Source organism: Peromyscus californicus, unplaced genomic scaffold (assembly GCF_007827085.1).
Source record: "Peromyscus californicus insignis strain IS unplaced genomic scaffold, ASM782708v3 Scaffold_24__1_contigs__length_46423439, whole genome shotgun sequence".
Classification (NCBI taxonomy): domain Eukaryota; kingdom Metazoa; phylum Chordata; class Mammalia; order Rodentia; family Cricetidae; genus Peromyscus; species Peromyscus californicus.
The window spans coordinates 5,501,846-5,518,235 of record NW_026294535.1 but is presented as its reverse complement, the minus strand read 5'-3'; the positions used below and the strand labels follow the sequence as shown (position 1 = coordinate 5,518,235).

At 46.8% G+C, this 16,390-nt stretch overlaps 1 protein-coding gene across 1 annotated transcript in view; it reads left to right on the top strand.

Moving 5' to 3' along the window:
* Nucleotides 1-16,390, top strand: part of Stab2 (stabilin 2) — a 177,669-nt gene that overhangs the window by 64,422 nt on the left and 96,857 nt on the right. The window contains exons 23-25 of the mRNA XM_052753018.1: nucleotides 3,433-3,613; nucleotides 7,465-7,561; nucleotides 10,180-10,338. Coding sequence (XP_052608978.1) covers nucleotides 3,433-3,613; nucleotides 7,465-7,561; nucleotides 10,180-10,338 — 437 coding nt within the window. The remainder of the gene's footprint in view (nucleotides 1-3,432; nucleotides 3,614-7,464; nucleotides 7,562-10,179; nucleotides 10,339-16,390) is intronic.

Sequence of the window (16,390 nt, the reverse complement as noted above, 5' to 3'; positions counted from 1 at the left end):
GGTTGTCGTCATCACAGTGTGGGTTTATTAAGTGCTGCTTCTCAAGTGATAGCATGTGGAGACAGCCAAGAACAAGGTGCTGGTTTTCTGGTTCTCTCTGGGATGAGTCTGAGAAAATACACTTTTAACAGCTTTCTTGGGCAGTGCCAACCCAGCAACCACACTTTAGAAATCACTGTCCAAGTCCATGAAGACATAAATAGTCCATTTTGAGAAATAGATCTGCTCCCTTTCAATAATTCTTACCCATCAGTTCCTCCATTGAAGAACTGTGACTTTGGATGAGTGCACCCTCAAATTGCAAATAAAATAAGGGCAATGGTACTAATAAGTACTTTATAAATTCATTACAACTTACGTGTGGACAGCTTTCCTTAGGACATGCTTAGCACATAGCACATACCAAAAGCACGCTAGCTACTGTTGTGACCTCCTGCTGTTTTTGCTATTATTCTAAGAGCAGTAACCACACCCCAGTGGCACACGTATCACAGAGCCTGTAGAACGTATAGAAAGTTCCACAGTAGGCGTATGCAAATTCGGTCCTACACACTCAGAAAATGTATTGTTCTTTCAAATGGCATCATCGTATGTACGTTTAACTGTATATATTTTCAGATGTCTGTTCCTAAGCTAAAGTTAGAACATAACGATGAATAGGTAAGAGCTTCCTGTGGAGTCAGACCAGCCAGAAGTTAAATTCTCGTTTCCAGTTTAGCGGCTGTGTGACCTGAGAAAGTGTTACAGTATCTCCACCTAGAAAATGTCGATAATGTTGTAGAATTGTCTTCTGGGCATCGGTGGGGATTGGTGCCAGCCCTCCTCATTGCCACTGAACTCTGCAGCTGCTCTAGTGCTCGGTATGAAAAGGCATAGTGTTTGCCTGGATCCTATTCACATCTTCACACACGAATCCCCTCTAGGTGAGTTATCATACAAATGCTCTATAAACACTACATGAACAGTTGCCATGTTATATTTTCTAGGTAATAATGACAAGATAAAGGTATGTATGTGTTTAGAATAGACATAGGGATTTTTTTAAAATATTTTTGATCTGTGGGCCACAGATACAAAATCCCAGAATACTTCACAGGTTGTTCACAGTATCAAGCCAGATCATAACTGGGGGCTTTCAGCACAGAGTTTACATCTACTAGATAATCAATAAATGAAGTCCCATCTATCACTACCCCCACTAACCCAACACATCTAGTATGAACAAACCTCCTTCGCTAACAGTATTTGACTGGGAACTCAGAACACAGCGGGGGTCAGTGCTCTTTCATCCTAGCCGGTTGTTCTTTTTACCAAGTAAGATTTCTAAGATAAAAATAGGAATTTATTACAAAGCCCAACAACCTTGGCATTCGTCAGTCTCCAGAAGGATACGGAGGCTCAGATCAGGAGGTGGCTGCCAGCTTTGCCCTTCATCTTGGGTCTGTGGTCACTGGAGTCCTACTCCTTGCGAATGAAGTCATCCTGGCTATTTAGAATGGTGTAACAGTTTTTTTTTAATCCAGATGGTTTTCCAGTCTTTCCTTTGAGGTTGTTCACACTTTTCTGAATGTTGGTTCCAAGTACCTGTCTATACTGGTTTCTGTCTCTATCCCAGCTGGGGCAAGGCCCAGAGCCCTTCATTTGGGGTGTTATTCAAACCCCAATCCTTGCAGCCTTCCTTTGAGAGGCTCCATGTCCCTCCCTCCTTTTTTTTTTTTTTGGTTTTTCGAGACAGGGTTTCTCTGTGTAGCTTTGCGCCTTTCCTGGAACTTGCTTTGGAGACCAGGCTGGCCTCGAACTCACAGAGATCCGCCTGGCTCTGCCTCCCGAGTGCTGGGATTAAAGGCGTGCACCACCACCGCCCGGCCCCTCCCTCCTTTTTACCCTATGCCCATGCATAGGTGCCTGAGACTGATGAGCTCACATTGCAGTGTGTGTGTGTGTGTGTGTGTGTGTGTGTGTGTGTGTGTGTGTGTGTATGTGTGTGCACATGTATGCATGTTCATGTGGGTATGTGTGCATGGGGGTGTACACGCACACATGTACATATACATGTGGAGGCCAGAGGTCACCCTTGGGTGTCTTTCCTCAGGGACCTACCACCTTGTTTTCTGAGATAGGGTCTCTCATCAGCCAGTGATCCCAGGGACCTACCTGTCTCTGTGTCCCCAGTACTGGAATTACAAGCACATGTCACCATGTCTGGGTTCTGAGGATCAAACCTGGGTCCTCCTGCCTGTGCAGTGTAGCTGAAGTTTTCCTGTGTCCCGGCCTGCCAGCAGTCGGGACAAATCTCTCCCACTAGCGTCCCCCAAGTAAACACACAGAGACTGATGTTACTTATAAACTGTACAGCCGTGACAGACTTCTTGCTATCTGTTCTTATATCTTAAATTAACCCATTTCTATTAATCTATAAATTGCCACGTGGCTCGTGGCTTACCGGTATCTTAACATCACGCTTCTCCTCGTGGCAGCTGGCAGCATCTCCTGACTCAGCCTTCTTCCACCCCGCCTTCTCCTCTCCCCTTGTCCTGCCTACACTATCCTTCCTGCCTGGCTACTGGCCAATCAGCATTTTATTTATCAATCGATCATAGCAACATATATTTGCAGCATACAGGACATCCCACAGCAGTACAGCAAGCACTTTTCCGATTGAACTAAGCCCTCACTTTGAAAACCTCAAATATCAATACTGAAAAGCGGGGTAAGTAGCTGAAGTTTAAGAGAATGACAGAGCTGTGGAAGTACTGGTTAATATCATACCCCACTATGCGCACAGTCGCGATAGGCGTGGGCTCGGACAGTACAGGGTCAGGTCCCTGTGTGGGCACTCGGGGGCAAATCGGGTGGTTTGCTTCTGCTCGCTGGGCCTCGGCCTCTGTATCTGGAGAAGTAGAATGTGCTCACTCTGTGGGCCTGAGGGTGACTAGGGAGGTGGTGGAAAGCCAATCCAGGGCCTTGAATAAAGTCAGGGCCCAGATACCGGCCACTAATTATCGCTGGTTTTGCTGGGAATGAAAGCAGAGGACTAATACATGATCCTATCTGGAGTTCTACAAATAGAAGAAATCTGTTTATTCTAGAATGTTTCCAAAACGTGAGCAACTTCTCAGCTAACATCTCCAACCACAGAGTAGTCGACAATTGGGTTCCTTGGCTTCTTTGAGCACGTCACAAACCACCTCCTTCTCCACATCCACACACAGATACATAGAGGACACACTGGGGACTGATAATCCTCCCCCCGGTGGGATAGTCAGCTCTCCGAGGCTGCCGCTGGCACTCTCAGAAATGCTGGTGACCCTGAGTTCAACCCAGCTCTGACGGACAGCAGTGGGTTGGGGAGGGCACAGTCCCCATCCTCCGTGGTTCCATGCTCCCGTGGAAATCTCCAAGCCCTGAACACCCTCTCCGCCTCTCTTGCAGCCTGTCTGTGTGTGCATGGCGCATGTGATAACCGCGTGGACAGTGACGGCGCCTGCCTCCCAGGAACGTGTCGAGAGGGCACAAGCGGGAGGCTCTGTGACAGGCAGCCTGCAGCCTGCGGGCCCTATGTGCAGCTCTGTCACGTCCACGCCACCTGTGACTACAGCAGAGGGACAGCCAGGTCAGTGTATGACCTGTGACCCCAAGGCTACCTGTGGGTGGAGCCAGCCCATACCTAACGCTTTATAAAGTAAGGCGTGTTCTGCCCCGCTGACAGTGTGGCTCTTGCCGAAGCTAAAACTGAGCCGAAAACAAATCTTAGCTTTCCTTGCTTTGAAGGGCACCAGCTGCGTGACCTTCGGCACGTTAGTGTACCTCTCTACGCTTCACTTTCCTCGCTAGTCGTGATGAACCCTGCCTCACAGAACAATGGCGGAGATTAGAAGAACCCGCTATAAAAACATGAGTCCCAGCCTGGATGGACCCTTCCCTTATTGTGAGCGCGGGTAAAGAAATAAGGAAAGCCACAGGTGTGCATATTACAGTTCCAGCAGGCAGGGGTGCTAAAGCAAGAGGGTTGCTGCATGTTCTAGGCCAGCCTGGGCTACAGCAAGACCTTGTCTTAAAAATCCAGAAGCGGCCGGGCGGTGGTGGCGTACGCCTTTAATCCCAGCACTCGGGAGGCAGAGCCAGGCGGATCTCTGTGAGTTCGAGGCCAGCCTGGGCTACCAAGTGAGATCCAGGAAAGGCACAAAGCTACACAGAGAAACCCTGTCTCGAAAAAACCAAAAAAAAAAAAAAAAAAATCCAGAAGCAGTGGGGGGAGAGAGACAGTTCAGCAGACAAGAGCAGTGGCTGCTCCTGCAGAGGATCTGAGTTGTTACAGCACCCATGCCTGCAGCTCCAGCTCCAGGGAACCCAACGCCCTCCTTTGGTTTCTAAGGGTGCATGCATGGTACGTGTGTGTGTGTGTGTGTGTGTACACAAATATCATATCTTTTTTTAAAAAAAAAAGTCAAAAAGGAAACAAGGAAGGGGAGGAAGGAAACGGAGGAAGAGTTAGTTACATGTCTTGCTGCTGTGTCAAAATACCCTGAGCAGGTGCATTTTTAGACAGTGTATTTTGACACACGAACAGATTCAAGGTCCAGTCTGTTGTGGCAGGGACACCATGGTGGCAGAAACTTGAGGCAGGTGGTCAGCTGGCACCTGCAGTCAGGACACAGAGATTAATGTCTGTGCTCAGTTTGTTTCTCTATATGCAGCCTGGACCCTCGGCCATGAAATGATGCTGCCCGACTCAGAGTAGGGCTTTCATCTCAATTGACCCAAGATGACCCTCACAGGTGTGCCACAGACTCACCTAATCTAGATGACCCTCACAGGTGTGCCCACAGACCAACCTAATCTAGATGACCCTCACAGGTGTGCCCACAGACTAACCTAGTCTAGATGACCTCACAGGTGTGCCACAGACTCACCTAGTCTAGATGACCCTCACAGGTGTGCCCACAGACTAACCTAATCTAGATCACCCTCACAGGTGTGCCCACAGACTCACCTAATCTAGATGACCCTCACAGGTGTGCCCACAGACTCACCTAATCTAGATCACCCTCACAGGTGTGCCCACAGACTAACCTAATCTAGATCACCCTCACAGGTGTGCCACAGACTCACCTAATCTAGATCACCCTCACAGGTGTGCCCACAGACTCACCTAATCTAGATCACCCTCACAGGTGTGCCCACAGACTAACCTAATCTAGATCACCCTCACAGGTGTGCCACAGACTCACCTAATCTAGATCACCCTCACAGGTGTGCCCACAGACTCACCTAATCTAGATCACCCTCACAGGTGTGCCCACAGACTAACCTAATCTAGATCACCCTCACAGGTGTGCCACAGACTAACCTAATCTAGATCACCCTCACAGGTGTGCCCACAGACTCACCTAATCTAGATCACCCTCACAGGTGTGCCCACAGACTAACCTAATCTAGATGACCCTCACAGGTGTGCCCAAACTCTAACCTAATCTAGATGACCCTCACAGGTGTGCCCACAGACTCACCTAGTCTAGATGACCCTCACAGGTGTGCCCACAGACTAACCTAATCTAGATCACCCTCACAGGTGTGCCCACAGACTCACCTAATCTAGATGACCCTCACAGGTGTGCCCACAGACTCACCTAATCTAGATCACCCTCACAGGTGTGCCCACAGACTCACCTAATCTAGATCACCCTCACAGGTGTGCCCACAGACTCACCTAATCTAGATGACCCTCACAGGTGTGCCCAAACTCTAACCTAATCTAGATGACCCTCACAGGTGTGCCCAAACTCTAACCTAATCTAGATCACCCTCACAGGTGTGCCACAGACTCACCTAATCTAGATCACCCTCACAGGTGTGCCCACAGACTAACCTAATCTAGATGACCCTCACAGGTGTGCCCAAACTCTAACCTAATCTAGATGACCCTCACAGGTGTGCCCAGACTCTAACCTAATCTAGATGACCCTCACGGGTGTGCCTAGGGACTAACCTAATCCACATAACTCTCACTGGCATTCCTAGAGGCTAATCTCATAGGTGAGTCTATGTTTGATGAAACTGTCAATCAATGTTAACCATTACAGAATGAAGCAATGAATTGTCGATGCTTTGAAGGGTTCTTTACTTCCAAACGGTGTTAATAGCAGCTTCCCTGTAGCGGGCATTTGACATGAAGTTGGATGTGGGAGGACTGCCGTTCATTTCCTTAACTGTGTAAAAGCTTCAGTAGCTTTAGTGGGTAGCAAATACCCCCAGGATGCTTGCTCCCCTCTGTTTCAAAGGTGGTAACTACCTCAAATACCCTGGAGGAAGCAGAGGATGTCTGGAATGCCAGCCTTGTTCTCACAAGAGTTCTTAATTTGTATTTGGAGTTACTTTCTTGTTTGGGGGGCTGGGAGGGCTTTGATCCTGAAGAGAGCAGGCTGGGTGAGGGCAGAGACTGTGTCTTTCCTGTGCTTACATGATGTGTATGTCTAAGGAACTTCGAACCACATCAGTGCCAGTGTGTATGCCAAAATCACCTATGAGTAAAATAGCGCCCCCACAGTGGGCCGTCTGCATGTTCCACATGATCTCAGCAGCTCAGAGACTGTGTTGGAACCAATCAAACTCTCTCTTTGTGTGGACACCAGATAAATCTACTTCCTCTAGGAAATTTGACCCTGGATAAGTAGTCTATAGTTTTTTTAAGCACGTGTTGCTGGAGTTTCAGGGGTCATGGAAGTTTGATGGAAGCCATGTGGTATCCCAGCATCTGTCACAGGTCATTCAATAGATATTGAATGAACCAATGAATGAATGAATAATGAATGAATGAGTAAATGGCCCACATTAAACAGCAAAAGTACTATGGTAGAATATTTTGGAAGGAATGTATGAAAGGAGAGTGAGACCAGAAACTGTCATCTCACAGGAGGTACACTTGAGTGTAAATGTGTGTGTCTGTCTGTCTGTCTGTCTCTCTGTCTACCTTGGGGGGGTATGTGAAGGACCAGAGAAGAGAAGAGGGGTCTCACCCAATTGACTTGTTCAATTATTTTCAGACCTGTGCCACAGACAGTTTTTGTCTCTGCTGAAGCAGAGGAGAAGCCTAGCATGGAGCAGGTCACAAACAGTCCAGTTCAGGTCCAGTAAGAGCAGGCCATCTGTCACCTCTGCCCCTAATGGTGCCAGTGAATTCTGATAAGCTCCCCGCAAGTATCAGACCCATTTTCCAAATGGGAAGATAGTGTCCCAGCTGTGAGGAGACTAGGATAGGCCACACAATGGCTAAGGTAGGGCTTGGATTCCCACCCAGCCCTGACTGCAGACCCCCAAACCATCCACCCATGCTTGCGCCCAGGCTCCCTGCACAGAGCTGGCCACTATGCCCAGGCCCTTCTGGCTCCTCCCTAGCTGGCTCCACGCACCTGCCTGGCCAGTGCTAAGTATCTTGGGCTGATGGTGTGCATTCTTTCTTCCCAGCTGTGTCTGCAACGAGGGCTATGAAGGGGACGGAATTCTCTGTTCTAAGAAGGACCCTTGCATGGGATCACCCTCCAGAGGAGGCTGTAGTCAAAATGTGAGTGTCGTTGCTCATAGCCAAGTGCCCTGGGCTTTGTTTCATCTTATTTTGTTTACTTTTTCCTTATAAGTAACACAGCAGGACACCACCAAAGAAAGCCACTCCACGGAGCGAAAAGCAGTTTATGAAGGGAAACAAATAACTCTCCATGCTGCCTTGGATAGTGGAAGACAGTGAGAGCTGTTTTATGTGGGTATATGATGGGGAGGCAGCTTGGGCTGGGACAGCCCGGTGCTTAGCAGGGTGCCCGTTCAGACAGTTGCAGTCGGGAGCGTTCAACCAGCCGGGAGGGCTTCTGAGAAATGGTTTAGGTTTCTGTTTCCTGGCAAACCCAGCCCAGGTGAGACCAGAGCCATCACCCTACATGCCGTGAGCACTGTCGTTTGGGAGTCCACTTTATGACCTAACATGTTTTAAAGAAATCCTGAGGGAGAGACACCCCAAAAAGCAGGTTCTGATCATTCTTCGTATGCACAAAGCACTTAGGTTTGAACTTCAAATTTTATTTTGCATTCGAGTATTTGAAACAGCATATAAAGTACTGGGTTTTGTTATGGCTTTTCATACATCCTTGGGCCTGTTTTTCTTCCCCCGAAATCCCTCCCATCTCCCTGCCCTCCTATCTCGGTCCTCTTCCTACCCCACAAGACCCCTTCGGCTTTCCTGTCTCGGAGACTCCATTAACTTCTTCCTGCACTCTCCCCACAATAGAGATAATATAAGCAAGTAGGAGGATGGCCTGAAGATATAGGGAGAGGAAGGTGGAAGGGAGGAGACAGATATGATATTAGGGAACTGAAGATGATCAAAATATATTATAAAGGTGTATGAAAGTCATAATGAAACCCATTAGTTTGTACAACTAATAAATACTAAAAAACCTGGAGGTGGATCTCATGGGCCCCCTCCTAGTTTAAAGACTAAGACACACACACACACACACACACACACACACACACACACACACACACACATTATAATCTCAGATCCAAGTATAAGAGAAAGCAAGTGGCGTTCGTCCCTCCAAACTTTGAATTTAAAGACGACTATCTGGTGGGTGCCCTCCGTGACTCTCCCTAAATTCAGATATTCTGGGGCTTTGGGAAGATGGGTGCTGAGAATAACAACTTCAGAGCTAAGCAGGACTCTAGCGTATCTGCTCCCGTGCACTCCCTGCACCAGCCCAGTGAGGTAGACATTGTTAGCCCTGTCCTCCCAAGGAGAAACCCAATTAAGAAACTTGCTTACAGTTTGCTGCTGTTAGCGTGGCCGGGGCTGCCACTGCTTGCACTAGTATTTTTCAAATGTGCTACCATTACCTGACCTTATCACTTCCATCCATTGCCCACTTGGACAGCTGGTCTCCTTGCTTCCTCTTGCACTGCCCTGGGTATATACAGCCAGAGTGGTTTGAAGCAAATCCTATCATTTCTCCGAGGCTTAACCCCCTTCACTTAACCTTTGGGCCTGGAGATGAAATCTAGACACAACTGCAGGCCCTGACCACCAGCTTTCCCTTTGGCTGAGCCCCACCCACTTCAGAGCACCCCCACCTTAGTGACCTCTGACCTCTCCTCCTTTCCTGTGGGCTTTCAGCCTCCTATGGTCTCCCTATATAGTGCTACTTTTCTTGTTGCTGTAACAAAATACTTGAAGACAATTCAGGCAGGAAATGCTAGTTTGGGCTCTCAGTTCAAGAGTGTAGTCTTTGATAAGTAAGTCATGGCACCCAGAATACCAGGGAACTGGTCACATTCATCCACAGTTAAAAGACAGGGAGGCCTGCTGGTGCTCAGCTCACTCTCCCTTTTATTCTGTCCAGGACTTCAGCCCCATGACATGGTACCACCCACACTCGGGCTGGGTCTTCTCATCTCAACCTAATCTAGAAACTCCCTTGCAGACATGCCCTGAGGTTTGTTTCCTATGTGAATCTAGATGTTGTCGAGTTGACAATATTGCCCATCACACCTCCAGATCAAGAGTAGTGGTATCTAAGAGCTTGGACTCTAACATCATGGAGCCCTAGAATCATGCTTCTCTCTGTAGCTGGGTGATGTTGGTGACCTGTTTCCCCATCTGTAAATTAGAGATAATCACAGTGCTGGCAGCAGTTCTCAGCCTGTGGGTCACAACCCCTTTGGAGTCAAATGACCTTTTCACGGGGGTCACATTATCAGATATCCTGAATATCAGATATTTACATTACGATTCACAACAGGAGCAAAATTACAGTTAAGAAATAGCAAAGAAAATAATGTTATGGTTGGGGATCACCATAACATGAGGCACTGTGTTAAAGGGTTGCAGCATTGGGAAGGTTGAGAACCACCGTCTTAGAGGATCCTTTGCTTCTGTCAGTCAATAAAGCAGTCTCTAGCTGAATCACTAACCCAGTGCAGTGAGAGGTGTAGACCTTAGCTGACCAGCTCCAATCAACCTTGCTCTCAAAATCACCCAGTTGGTTTATTATGTTTATGTGAATAAGAATTTCCGTTTCCATTGCATTCCATGCAAATATGTGCTTCTAGAACAGTCTTCCAGATCCTTTCTGACACGGTCCTCCATGAAGAGGGACTGTGATTTCAAAGGTCTTGCTTTTCTTCCTCCAACAGGCAGAGTGCATCCAAACTGGCACAGGGCCACACGTCTGTGTGTGCCAGCAGGGATGGACAGGGGACGGAAGGGACTGTGTGGAGATCAACAACTGCCTGCTGCCCGGCGCAGGCGGCTGCCACGACAATGCCACCTGTTTATACGTAGGCCCTGGGCAGGTAGGTGACTTGGGGAAGAAAGAAAAGAGGAAACAGGATTCCTGTTGTGATTTTTTTTTTTTTTGTTACAACCACAGAGGTACTTTGGTCCAAAGTTACTTTGGCTTTTGCCCTCGTTTGTGGTCGGGAGGATGGGTTGGTATCGTAATGAGTCTGTGACATAAGTATCACGGTGATGCAGCCATACAGAAGAGGAACTGAGGCCTGAGGGGTTAGTGATGTTGTTCTGTGGCACAGAAAATCAATCACGCTATGACTCACACTGAGTCAGAACTCAGAGATGCCTCAGTCTACCCCCATGGGTCACGTGCATGTATCTACAACACTCTGTAGCTTGTTACCCAAATTTAGGTGGCTTCATTTCATGAAAAGAGGCAGAGGTAACTGCCTGGGAGTTAGAGAGTGATGGAGGAGAGGATATTAACTACATTAAAATTGTGGGAATGGACATGATAGGTCCACACTTCCCATCCATTCCACCTGCCCCCGTTTCTCCCCCAAAATAGTTTAGGCATGTTCCATAAGATCAAGGGAACACAAGACCCAGAGGAAGAACCAGGATATATGTGCTCGATATCTCTCTCTCTCTCTCTCTCTCTCTCTCTCTCTCTCACACACACACACACACACACACACACACACACACACACACACACACACACCTTTGAGTAATAACATAATTCCTCACATTTGTATTCTAAAGCTGGACTTTGTTAAACCTCCAGTTTCTTTTGTTAAGAAATGTATGTTTCCCATGAGGTTGGGTACCATATAAGGCCCAACTTTGCTTCCTATGATGGCTTCAGGCCTTCCCTCATGAGCCTTAAAGGACACATTCCCTTGCATGGGTTAGGAACTGGGGCAACACAGTGCTAGAGTGGTGCTTGGTGAGATCTTGAGATCAGATCATGCCCCTCATTTGCTCTAGGACAGAATTCACCCAACAAATGGAGGTCTGGCCTAGATAAGGTGCCAAAGAAGGAGGTCTCTAGGGGCCTCAGATGCTGTTCTTTCTCCTCCCTCTTCTCAGCTCCAGGAACAGGGGCAGAATGTCTCCCCTGTGGAAGCAGTTCAAGGCTAACACTCGTGAGGTGATAAATGGGTGGCTGGCCCTTAGATAGACAGTATTGGGACTCCTTAGGATCTCATCACTACCAATCAAAGGGGTCTTTTTGAATGTTTTCTAGTGAGATCTCCTGAGGTGGCTAAAAGGTAGTGAGGGTGGTCAGGAGAAAGGGTGAAAAAAATGGGACTGTGCAGCCAAGGACATGCAGGATACCACCCAGAATGCTTGCCTCTCCTGAAATTACGTTTTTAAGTGCCAGCCCAGGCAACCTTCTAGGTCCCTCCTGGTCAATGTCTGTTCATATAGTGCTGAGGGCTCACTGTGCTAATATCTTAGTAACTTAGACCATGTCTTAGTCACTGTTCTATTGCTATGAAGAGAGGCCATAACTAAGGCAACTTAGAAAATAAAACGTTTAATTGGGGAGCTATTTATAGTTTCAGAGGGTTAGTCCATGACCATCATGGTGGAGAGCATGGCGACAGGCCAGCAGACATGGGGCTGGAGAAGTAGCTGAGAGCTTATATTTTATCTGCAAGTTGGAAGCACAGAGAGAAAGAGAGAGAGACTGGGCCCGGCATGGGCTCTTGAAATTCCAAAGCCCACCCCCAGTGACACACCTCTTCCAACAAAGCCACACCTCCTCCAATAAGGCCACATCTCCTAATCCTTCCCAAAACAGTTCCATCAACTAAGAACCAAGCATTCAGATATATGAGCCTATGGGGACCATTCTCATTCAAACCACCACAGACCACAATGGGTGCTTCTTAGGCAGTGACAACTGGGGTGGGGAAAGTATAAGGATATATTTAGATCATGATCTTTTGGTTGTAACAGAAAATCCAATTACCTGTGCATTCCTGGTGAGAATGAAAAATGCCATGGCCAGGGAAAAGAGAATAGCAGCTCTCCAGAAAATTAAAGATGGGACTCCTGTATGAGCCAGTAATTCAACTGCCCCAAAAGAATTAAAAGCAGGGACTCCAAGGGATATTTGTATAACCATGATGCTAAGAGCATGATCAAAACTAATAAAACTGGAAGCAACATGTAATGCCTCAGTCAGCCTTAGGGAGGAATTTCTGACCCATGCTACAGCCTAGATGAACTTGAAGACCTACTAAATCAGTAGCGGTCCTGGAGGACAACGGTTCCCCTTTTGTGAAGTCTCTAGCGGAGTCAAATTCATAAAGAGAGAGAGAGTAGAAACGCAGGCCCTGGTGTCAGGGAAGGAGTTAGTCATGAGCAGGCGGTTTCAGTTGTGGCGATGAGGAAGGTTCTGGAGCCGGGTCAGTGCTGGTTGAAGAGCAGCAGTGTGAGTGTGGTTAACACCACTGAACTGTCCACTGAAAATGGTTACGATGGTAAGTTTTATCAGGTATGCTTTACAAACAATCTTTAAAACCATGAAAGTGGGGGGTGGGAGTTCTAAAAGAAAAGGAGAAGTTTGGACTTGCACAACTATAGACTGTATGCAGATGCCAGTGTGGGTGTGGTACAGTGCAAGGCTCAGAAGTCCACACAAAGGATGTCCATCTGGGCCCAGCTTCTGCCCAGTCTCCTAGGTAAGATGGCCTCCAGCAGCTTCAGCCTTGCCCCTGCTCTCTTTCAGGCACAGTAGATTCATCTTGTGATCATTCCCACCAAAACCCAGGATTCATTTTCTCTTGTTGACTCAGATTGAACACTTTTCATGGTCGTGGTAGCCCACAGAAGCTTCCTAGTGAGATCTGAGCTTGCTTTACACAGCAGGGCTGCATTAGGGGATGACTTGACCACGTGCATGGTCACCAGATGTCTGGGATGGTCTGCACTTGGCTGTGCTGGGGGGGGGGGGGGGGGGGGGGTGTCTTTTGCTCCATTCCTTTAAAAAGCCCTTTAGTAGAGACAGAAGAGGCTGGTGGGTTTTGATCCAGGCCCTCTGTAGCTATCCTGTGTTTCTAACTGTCTCTCTCCTCTATAGTTCTAACTACATACTTCTCACTTCTCACTTCTCCCTCCTCTAGAGTACCCTGGGGGAAAAAGAGGGAGCTGGTCTCCCTAAAATGGTCCTCCTCATTCCCATCAGCCCATGTATATAATTGCAGATTTCAGGCCCTGTGGCCAGGGTCTGTGCAGGCAGGGACAAACTCAATCTTAAGCTCTCTCCTGGGAACCTGGGCTGAAGGATATAGCCATGTTTTGTTATATAAACCAGAAGAGGGAATAGTGGTGTCCCCAAAACCATTTTCTAGAAAGAGCAAGCAGATACTGGCAAACAAAATATAGCAGATGTTTACATAAGCGTTCACACGGCCTCTCATCTGTCTGACTCTCCTTGTGAATCACTGAGTTGGGTGGGGGGAATAATCAGTGACTAGGACAAGGGCCCGCAAGTCACCCTAGAGAAATGATCTCATGTAAGGGGATAGACCCACACGAGTGACAAACGTTTTAAACCCATGCAGAAGGAGTACACGGTCTGCCTGTCCCACCATGGTGTCTAGTGGCGACTGTCCTAGTTACCCTTCTGACCTCTCTGACAACATAGCCTGCTCATGGGTCTAGAGCGAATGAGCTTTCAAATGAACCCTCGGGCGTCTAACCACAGAAGGGCCTGCTGCAGACTCATGCCTCACCGAGCACTTAGTAAATGATTGCAACTTTGGTTCATTTGTGTTACCAGGCTGTGTTTGGGAAAAGAAAACAAAAATGTCTTGGTTTCTGGATTCGTTTTCTAGGCTTTCCCATGACAAAAGTGTCACAAACTGGGCAACCACAAACATTGTCTTGTGATCTGGAGGCCTGAGATCAAAGTCAGCTGGTTCCTCCTTCTCAGGGATACTGGGCAAGCCTGCCCCTTGCCCCTCCCCTAGCCTGGGGTGGCCGGGTGACCATCTTTGGTAGAGACACATTACCTGATCTCCAACTTCACATTCCTGTGGCATTCTCTCTACGTATGCATCTCCTGTTTGCATGTTTTCACATGGATGCTAGTCACATTAGATTCAGGGTCCACACAACTCCAAGATGACCTCATCTTAAATAATTGCATAATAACTACCCTATTTCTAAATAAGATCATGTTCTAGGGTACTGCAGGACTTTAACGTATGAATTCGGGGTTGAAGAACACACTTCTGTATCTACAGCATCTATATCCTCTTCCTACAAACAGATGTTAAGTGCCCTGAGGGGAGATGGAAGAAAAAGAGGGTCTCTACGACATATTTAAGAAATCAAGTAAACCCCATCTAGGATTGCCTTCACTTGGTTGTAGTTGGTTTAAAAGGTTTTAGACACACCAAATGGATACTAACTTTAATTTCTGTGAATATTGCTTTAAAGAGACAAATATATCAAATATATGAAGAAGTATTAGGGTTGAGGACCTAGAGATGCTGTCCCAACAGCAGATGGAGGAAATTCAACCTCTAGCTAATGATCTTGGGTTCTACCATGCACAGGGTGTGCTTGAGTTTCTTGTTGGGTATAAAATATTGTACACATATATATAAAATATACACACTTGCCTTATAAAGCTCATAGAGCAGGTGATATTGTTAAAGACAAAATTCATACAATGGAAGTTCTATTCACTTCTTCCCCCAACTGAAAGGTCTTGTATCAACCCCCACTGGGGTGTATATATACTTCCAAAATCCATCCTAAACAGCCCTCCTACAGTCCCAACTACAACCAAGTGAAGGCAATCCTAGATGGGGTTTACTTGATTTCTTTTTTTTTTTTTTTTAAAGACTTATTTATTATGTATACAGTGTTCTGTCTGCACATATCCCTGCAGGCCAGAAGAGGGCGCCAGATCTCATTACAGATGGTTGTGAGCCACCATGTGGTTGCTGGGAATTGAACTCAGGACCTTTGGAAGAGCAAGCAGTGCTCTTAACCCTTGAGCCATCTCTCCAGCCCCTTGATTTCTTAAATATGTCGTAGAGACCCTCTTTTTCTTTCATCTCCCCTCAGGGCACTTAACATCTGTTTGTAGAAAGAGGATATAGATGCTGTAGATACAGAAGTGTGTTCTTCAACCCCGAATTCATATGTTAAAGTCCTGCAGTACCCTAGAACATGATCTTATTTAGAAATAGGGTAGTTATTATGCAATTATTTAAGATGAGGTCATCTTGGAGTTGTGTGGACCCTGAATCTAATGTGACTTGCATCCATGTGAAAACATGCAAACAGGAGATGCATATGTAGAAAGAATGCCACAGGAATGTGAAGTTGGAGGTCAGGTAATGTGTCTCTACCAAAGATTGTTCCTCACCTCTGTTCATGTCTCCTGACATTTCTCTTCAGTTTAAATGCCTTCCCTAGCTGGCTTGTCACCCCTCAAGGCCCAGCAGTGTCCCACTTCTGAAAGAGCATTCTTAGTGAACATCCTAAGCCCACGCACTCCCTCTGAACAGTAGTTCATTCCCGGAAGCACCTCACCAGCCAGTGGCTCCACAAAGCTTGTGTCTCTTCTTTTCCAGTTTGTTAAGATCAGATCCTTCTCATTATCTTTTTATGAACTTCTGTCTTTCTTTAGACTCATTAGTGGTTCCATGATAATTCTGTTCTGTTTAACTCAATTAAAGAAATTCTTTTAAAACCATGTTTTAAATGTCAAGATATTTCATTTTCATGAAAAACAGCTGGGGAAATAAAATGGGAAATTAATTATGAGCTGATGTATTTTTTCCTTCTTGCATCTTCTATGCCCGGGTTGTTAGTTTCCTTTACATTGTGGTAATCAACTGCAGCTTTCTGTTCTGCCATGAACATGAAATTTTTCTCATTTTACCACATCACTGTCATCATCATACTTTATTGATTAGCTGTAGACACAAGGACCATGATTCCGCCATAGAGTAAGTGAGGGCTGGATACAGCCTGCACCCTGCCTACTGTAGTAAGGGACTAAGACCTCAAGAAGAAGGGGCACTTACTAGCTACATGAAGCTGCATCCGTTGCTGAGTAGTGTGCTATGGGTTGTCTAT